This window comes from Adiantum capillus-veneris, chromosome 3 (genome assembly GCF_014529385.1).
Source record: "Adiantum capillus-veneris isolate H3 chromosome 3, ASM1452938v2, whole genome shotgun sequence".
Taxonomy (NCBI): Eukaryota; Viridiplantae; Streptophyta; class Polypodiopsida; order Polypodiales; family Pteridaceae; genus Adiantum; species Adiantum capillus-veneris.
In genome coordinates, this window is record NC_140933.1 from 17,787,391 (window position 1) to 17,795,698 (window position 8,308).

At 43.6% G+C, this 8,308-nt stretch overlaps 1 protein-coding gene across 1 annotated transcript; it reads right to left on the reverse strand.

Moving 5' to 3' along the window:
• Nucleotides 1-2,361: 2,361 nt before the first annotated feature.
• Nucleotides 2,362-7,146, reverse strand: LOC147460549 (pentatricopeptide repeat-containing protein At2g33680-like). Its single transcript, XM_086507966.1, has one exon. The coding sequence runs from the start codon at nucleotides 6,710-6,712 to the stop codon at nucleotides 4,061-4,063; it is 2,652 nt and encodes an 883-aa protein (XP_086364092.1). The 5' UTR covers nucleotides 6,713-7,146; the 3' UTR covers nucleotides 2,362-4,060.
• Between the last annotated feature and the right edge of the window lie 1,162 nt (nucleotides 7,147-8,308).

An 8,308-nucleotide genomic window follows, 5' to 3' on the forward strand; every position in this document is an offset into this window, starting at 1 on the left:
TAGGGAGCGTTGGGCACTCCTCAAGCTTCATATTCGCCCGGTATTGACTCAACTGCCTCTTGTAATTACTTTAACACCAAGGTCAACACCAAGCGATAAGGAGCGTTGGGTAGTCCCCAAACCTCCTATTCGCCCAGTGCTGACTCCACTGTCTGACTTGTCGGTTAACAAAAGGTTTAAAGGGTAGAGAAGCAATCATGCGTGAGTTTGTTTAAAGGGGCGGGCTTTTAAAAAATAAATACAAAAATTTATGGAGCAATTTCAAAGTTACCCGGGTAGGTAGAGAAGACCTTTGGTTTGATAAAATTTTGCAAGAAGAGCAATATCACACAATATATGCAAAAATTTATGGAACAATTTCAAAGTTTGGTAGGTAGAGAAAACCATTGGTTTTGTAAAATTTAGGTACAAGAGGCAATTGGGTGTGTGCCACTTGTTAGGGTATGGGAAAAGAGCATCGGGCAAAAAATATGGTTTACCGATAAGTAGGGTGAAAAGGGCAGGGGGGGGGGGGGGGGGGGGGGGGGGGTAGTGTTTAAATTGGGGTTAATCTTCGAGGGGGGCATGTGGTGATGAATGAACCAAAGTAGTGCTACCATTAGCCCGTACAAAGCGCAAAGCAAAATTAGGATTGTGTTTGAGAAGTGTGCAGATTAGGCCCAGTGGTCCAACATGTGATGGGCTTTTCCAAGTGGGAGAGGTTAAGAGAGTTTTGGCAAGCATGATGTATAAGTTCTCCAATTTCTAAGAAGGGGTTTAGTTTTCTAATTTATGGGATAAAAGGTATTTTGAAAATGATTAGGGGAGGTTTTTTGATTGGAGAGGGTTTACTCAAGAGGTTATTCCTTTCCAAATAGAAGATTGAGTTAAATACTTTAAGAAGCACTTCCCTAAGATAGCTTCTTTTCCTAAGGTTAATGAAAAAGAGGTTTCTTGTGCCTAGGTAGTGTTCGAAGGAGCTTTCCCTCACAATGGATCTTCTGAGTTCTGATTTGATGAAGGCTATTTTTTGGTGGGTTGGATGCCAAGAGATCCAAGGTGGTAACATTGAGAATCTAGGACGTCGTGAGCTAGGAAATTGGGTCCCTTGTAGTAGTGTTTGTCTAAGCTTGTGGCTTGATTGGTAGAGATGTAGGGGGGAATTTTGATGTGCTCATGCAATGGTCCAACATATGTGTTGAGAGTAAGCGTTAGGGACTCGATAGGGCCTGTTCATACTCCAAAGGCATCATCAATGAACCTTATAAAATATGCCACGTTTGGGTTCTTAAGAAGTGGGGATTGGGATTCTAGGTGGCAAAGGAAGAGACAAGCGTACACTACGGCAAAATTGGATCCCATAGAGGTGCCCTTGATTTGCATGAAAACTTTGTCTTTGTCTTTGAAATGATGTAGTGTTGTGTGAGGACGAGGGTAGAAAGAGAGATGATGAAGTTGGTTTTTTGGGGGTCAAAGCGTTTGTAAATGGCTTGATTTTAGAGCACGGAGTCCTTGGTCTGCGGGGATGCTAGGGTATAGGGAGTTTATGTCAAAGGTAAAGAGGAGAGAGTTTGATGGAAAATGAGTATTATGTAGGTCTTTGATTAGAAAGAGGGAATCTTTTAGATGTTGCTTTTTATCTAAGAGAATAGTGTATAACTGCATGTGAAGCCATTTGGATGCATTTTCAAAAAGATAGCCATTGTAAGCACAAATGGGTCTTGCAACAAGGGAAAGTTTGTGCAATTTTGGGAGAAAGTAGATTTTGCAAGGTTTGAAAGGTTTAGAGAGGGATTCAAGGATGAAGGCACATTGTTCTATGGGGAGGAGGGTGTATTTGTGGATGATGGTAGAGAGGACAGAGGCTAGCTAGTTATGAGAAGGTGGGGTGGTTGGTTAATACGTGATAGGGTCATTGAGTTGTCTAAGGGCTTCATTTTCATACCATTCTTTTGAGAGAATAGTAAGATCAAGGTTTTTGTCGGCAGGTTTAATGACAATGGAGTTGGGTTAGACATACAATTTTGGGGGTTTAGAGAAAGGAGTGTTGTAGGAAGAAGGTTTAATTTGGTGATAGTTTCTAGGGTGAGATTCTCTTTGGGTGGTTTTGGGTGGTTTTCAATAGGGGTTGCGTAATTTATATGGAGCTTCATCAATATTGGTAATGTCTATCTTGATTGTCGTAGGAAATTCATAGACAATCAAGAATCAAGAAAAATCAGTCGTTAGGGGGTCTTGCATTTAGGGGGAAGAACGGTATGAGTACTGTCAGAAATATCCATGAAGCTTAGTGCTGCTCTCTATGAGGCTTTCAGCAATGTTTCCTGCTAGTCGCTCTGCTCGACGAAATCGATGATGAGATCTGCTAACACTTTGTCAGAACAGTTGATGTTGGCTTCCAACTGTGTGTGTAGACCTTCCAAAATGAGGAACTTATACTCTAAAGCTTTCGTTTGCCTTCTGTATGTTGCTTTTCTGCGACGAAATCGATTATGAGGTCTGCTTACACTTTGTCAGAACAGATGATGATGGCTTCCAACTGTGTGTACACCTTCCAAACGAGGAATTGTACTCTAAAGCTTTCGTGTGTGTTGCTTTTCGGCGAGATTATTAGACAACGATTTGAAAAAAACGTAGCAGATTCCATGATCAATGTTGAACGTTGGAGGATTAATCACCTAACAAATGGTTGAGATTGAGCCAAGTGCTCAATCCTTTGGCCTCATTCTCTGATCAATGTTGAACGTTGGATTAATCGCCTAACAAATGGTTGAAATTGAGCCAAGTGGCTCAATCATTAGGCTTACCAAGTAAAAAATTGCTGCCATTTTCGCTTGAAGGCAAGAGGAGGGCTATGGTGAGGCACAACTATCAAGCTGCCTTCGGCTAATTAGTACCTATTGCGCCTGTTGCTAGCAAGGGCCTGCTGGTCCACCCCGTTTTGGTTTAACGCGATTCTCCAGGTTCAGTTTTTCTCATTGCAACAGGAAATTTTAGAGCGTTGATCTGGAGCAACCAGTGCATGGCAAGGGGTAAAAAGCCGTAGTGTCCAAGCCGAGCAGCTCTGGTTTTGTGGTGCATCAACCCGAGGCTATCGCAAGGTTATGGGCATTGTGCTGATAAGACAGCCCTACATGGCTAATGTGGGATGGGGAATGGCCAGACAGTCTAAGATGGTAGTACAGGGTGATGTAGTTCGAGAGTCAGCTGCAGTCGAATTCAACTGTCACTAACATATTCCACGCCATGATCAGTGCCAGGTCTTCCGGCATGGTGTCCGCTTTGTTCTACTCCTCAGTTCCCATCTCTCGCCCGCTGTAATCGTGAGAGCTCATCATCATCTCTTCTGCGAGAGCTGTTGTGTTCACTTATGGTATCATGTCCACCATCACCACTGCTTCTGTGTTGCCCAACTCAAACTCAGCCTCATGCTGAAAGTCTTTTTTCAGATCTTTGATTCTCCCTCTGTCATCAGGGGGCAAAAGTACTTGTTTCAGGGGGGCGAGTAACACGAATTGCTCAGGAAGCTCAGCTCCATGCTCTTTGAAGGCTATAATTGGCACTTTTCTGAGCGAGGTTGATGATAAACTCTGCTTACACTTTGCGAGAATAGTTGATGCTTGCTTTCAGTTCTGTGCAGACCTTGAAAATGAGGGACAGTACCATAACGCATCAGAACCTATGGTGCAGGGTGGCTCTCGGATGGTAGGGAGGACAGCTCACCACACTGGCTAAGTTGTGCTCACAGCAAGCGTATATTTATGGAGGTTTTCAAGAAGTCAACACAGCATCAGCAGGAGGTTGTCGTGCAGATAGGTGCTGTTTTCGCTGTAGAAAACATGATTAAAAGCAGGTGCTGTGACGAGAGCTTTTTAACGGGGTCACACCGTACGTAACCTCATGAATTTGCAAGGCTCTTGGCCGTGGGATTCGGTCTTGGGCAATGGCCTAGATCATGCCAAGTAGCTGCTTGCAGGATCCGGAAGCCAAAAAACCTCATTAGGGTCACCAAGTGAATCATGTTTAGTGTTGGCTACAAGTGGAAGAAAAATCCCAGCTGTCGTCCTTGCTTCATAAAACATCATTCCGAGGGTTGCAGAATCTCATTATCCACAGCATTCTTGTCATCAGCCCAAAAAATGTCAAAAAATTCTCTTGTTTCTGTGTGGGCTACAGCAGCACATGGCTCCTCCTCAGAAATCGACTTATAAAACCTCTTGCCTCTTTCAAAATCTCCATGGTTCTTACAAGCACCAAGGAAGGCCATTGTTGGGACAGACAGAAGTTGCAATGACATGATTTTCAACAAAAACTCTGCCCCATCCAGCTGCCCAGCCCTGCCAAGCCCAACAACCATACAGCTATAATGGTCCTCGATTAGCTCAGAGACATAGTCGGACTTAATAACTGATAAGAGATGAATGGCTTCAGCTACAAGGCCCTCATAACTACAAGCAGAGAGAACAGCAACATAAGTGATCTTATCAGGAGTTACACCTTCAAGCTTCATTTGTTGCAGAAGCTCAAGTGTGTCCTTTCCTTTTCCACAACATGCATACACTCTCAACATGGTGTTCCACGCAATCAAATTCCGTTTAAGTAGTGCCTTGAATGTTATTAATGCATTCTCTGCCTCACCACAATTACCTTGCATTTTTACAAGAGCAGTGCCTAGCATGACATTGGAGAAAATTTGAGAATCACCAATAATGCGTGCGTGCACACGAGAGGCTAAAGCCAACATTGCCTGGCTGGCACATGACGTTGCTATCGCTATATAAGTCACTTCATCAGGAAGTATTCCTCGATGTAGCAAGCAATCTAACAGCGAAGACACTAAACTACTCTCTGTGCAGGCAGCTATTAAAGTATTCCATGCTACCACATCCTCTTCCATCCGCTCATCAAAGATCTCCCTAGCACTTTCCAGGCTGTTGCACTTGCCATGTGCATTTATTAGGGCATTTTGTACAACAGAATTATGCATGTATTGCTTCTGTGATAGGATACGCACATGCATCCGATTGACTTCAGCCAGTCCCAGTGATCCTTCACTTGCACATGCATTTAAAGCGGAAACAAAGCTCCCTTCATCAGGAAACAGACCTTCCGAGAGCATTTCATAAAAAAGGTGAAGGACATTCTTGGTTTGATTATGGTCAGCGCAGACTGAGATCAACACATTAAAGGAAATAGTGTTATGCTTTGACATATGCAAAAAGTATGTACCTACCTCCCATGAACCACCACACTTGGCATACATAGAAAGAAGAGCATTCGACAGGACTATGTCGAATAAGTCTCCAAGGGCCACAAACCAGCACGCATGCAGATGCTTCCCTTCATCAAGCAGCCAATTATGACAAGCACAAGCAGAAAATACTGTAATCATTGTAACATCATTGGGCAGCACTCCTTCCACGAGCATCTGGTGGAAGAGTGCAACTGCACTATCTCCTTTCTCATGTTGCACATAAGCTCCCAGCAATGCATGCCATGCAATGGCATTACTCTTCGTGGTCTTACGAAACACTATCTGGGCATCAGCCAAGCTCTTACAAGAACCATACAAACTGATAAGGGCATTTTCCAGTTGGGAATCTGACTCTGCACTTGCCTCCAAAGCACAAGTATGAAGTGCATAAGCTTCTGATACCATGGCTTGACCAACACAAGCCTTAAACATGCCAATTAAGGTGGCTTTAGTAGGTAATATGTTACTCTTACATAGACTGAGGAAAAGCATCCTAGCTTCTGAGCTCTTCCCATTCAAAGTACATGCTGATATCATTGCATTCCAAGAAATTATATCTTTTACTTGCATTCGACTGAACAAAATCCAACATTCCTTGATCTGACCACACTTCCCATAGAAATGGATCAGCGCATTGTTTATTCCCAAAATCAAGTCATACCCAAATGATAAAATCAGGGCATGAAGGTGCCTGCCCATTTTTAGATCAGTTTGTTTTGCACAGAAACCAACAAGGCTAATGAGTGTCACCTCATTTGGTGCCACCTCTTGTTCCTGCATCTGAAAGAAACATTGAAAAGCTTCCTGCCTCTTCCCATTTTCAGTATATGTAGTAACCATGGCAGTCCAAGCAACAACATTTGACACCAAAACCTGACTAAAAACTCTCTCTGCATTACCTACAGAGCCACATTTGCCATAAAATGTGACAAGGGCACACTCCACAACCACATCTGATGCATATCCAGCTGCAAAAATACGAGCGTGTATACGCATACCCTGAGACAAGTCTCGTGCAGAAGTACAAACATTCATGGCGAGAATGTATGTAATTCTAGTGGGTAAGATCCCTTCCGACTCCATCTGAGCGAAAAGGAGGAGCCCTGCTTTGTAGTGACGGCTCTGAGCAAATGCAGTAATCATGGCATTCCATGTTACCACATTCTTTGCAGGCATGGTCTCAAACATGCCTCTCGCATGCTCGATACAGTGGTGCTTGCCATACATGTGAATGACAGAAGTTCCCACCATGACATCCAGCTCAAACCTGCTAGTAATAATGTATGTGTGGATCCACTTGACTTCTTTGGTTGTTGCCTGCCCACCAATTGCAGAGATGATGCTCAAGAAGGTGACCTTGTCCAGAGCAAGACCCTCTTGGAGCACTTGTTGAAATAGCTGGAGCCCTTCCTCAAGCTTCCCATTCCGTGTACAGCATCTAATCAAATTGTTGATCCCAACTAGTCGTTGTTGAAGCATGTGAATCAAAAAGAGACCATGGCCAAGGCCATAAAGGTGATGACCGTTCTTTGCAACCGTCTTCCGACAGACCCAATCAAGGAATGATATTTACCATGACGCATCGGGGCCATCAGATGATGAAGCATCTCAGTGCAAGCCCTGTGGAAGCCATGCAAAATCAATATGCCCGGGTCGATGAGTTTGCCATAGTATTCCACCGTGCAGCTAATTAGCGTCATGAGGATGCAAGACGTGAGCATTTTCGTGTTGGACTCTTGGAGAGGGAGGGAACGCCTAGAGGATGGGATCCAACAGCCGAGCTTGAAGCACGCAAACCTCAAGGCAAGAGAAAGGTCTAAACAAAGTCAACATGCGGGTAACAGCTCATGATTTGAACTCACCACGTCGGGGATGGAGGTAGCTGAGCTAACCATGCAAACATGTGTGGTTCGTTGAAACCGCTTCGAGCGCCTTTGATGATAAAATGAGTCTCCCAATGTCCTTGTTTACTTTTCCTGCTCTTGTTTACTTTTCAGGATCTGCAAGCATTTTCAAACTTTGCCAAACTTATCACTAATGCCAGAATGTGATACGATAGCTAGATTGATTGATATGTATGCTTATTGTGGGTTTTGGGGCCAAGAAATGAAAATTGATGCCTACGGGCCAAGCTACAGTGATGTTGCTAAAATGAAGTTTTATAGGCCAAAGTTGTAGTACTTGGAATGCTCGACAAGCTTGTCTTTACGACTCGTCGATTGGAGTCTAGATGAAAAAGTTATGGGCAATTTAGTATTTTTCAGGGGTTGGGTCTTACGTGCTCGAGTGATCTATTTCAACTTGACAAGGTTTTCGATGATAACATCTAGCACGGGCTAGAGTATGTGCTTTACTGTGCTTGAATTGGGCATTTGGTGCAAAAGTTACGACCAATTCGGTTTCCTATGCAGTTTCAGACATCTATGAGTGGAAAAAATTAATGTTGAAGCAATCGAGGTTGTGCTCGGGACGGTTTTAGTTGATATTTGGGCAGAACAAGCTAATCTTGAGATTGTTTTGATTATCAACATGCCATATGTGATGCTTTTACGGAAGCAAATAAACTTTTAGATGGGGCATCTCTTTGCAATGTCCTCATTCAAAATGCATGGAGTAAGAGTGTGGTCGAGAAAATTCCTAGAAAAGATGATGTGCTTGGCAGTGCTTTGGACCAAATTGAGTTGCCCGGGCAATTGGCAAAACGAGTTGACTTGGTTTATATGTATATTATATGTGGTGCTTTAATGAACACACATAAAGTTCATGATAATCTTTCAATTGAGAAGTTTGACTCTTGGAGAGTATTGATTACGGGGAATGCCCAACATGGCACCAAAAAGGCGGACCGATGGTGCTTTGGCCGATGTGTGTGTCTCGATGTGGTGCTAAGCAATCTCTTGGTCGACTGTGCATGCCAATTATGGAGTTAAAGGCTGCCCATAAGCAAAGGCCGCCCAATGGACATGGAAATGGCCGTCCGAAGGAGGGTTTTTTGAATGGGTGTGAAAGGGGGGGATTTTTGGGCAATAACGATGTCGCTACTTCCCTCTTGTGCTAAGCAACACTTTTTTTTTT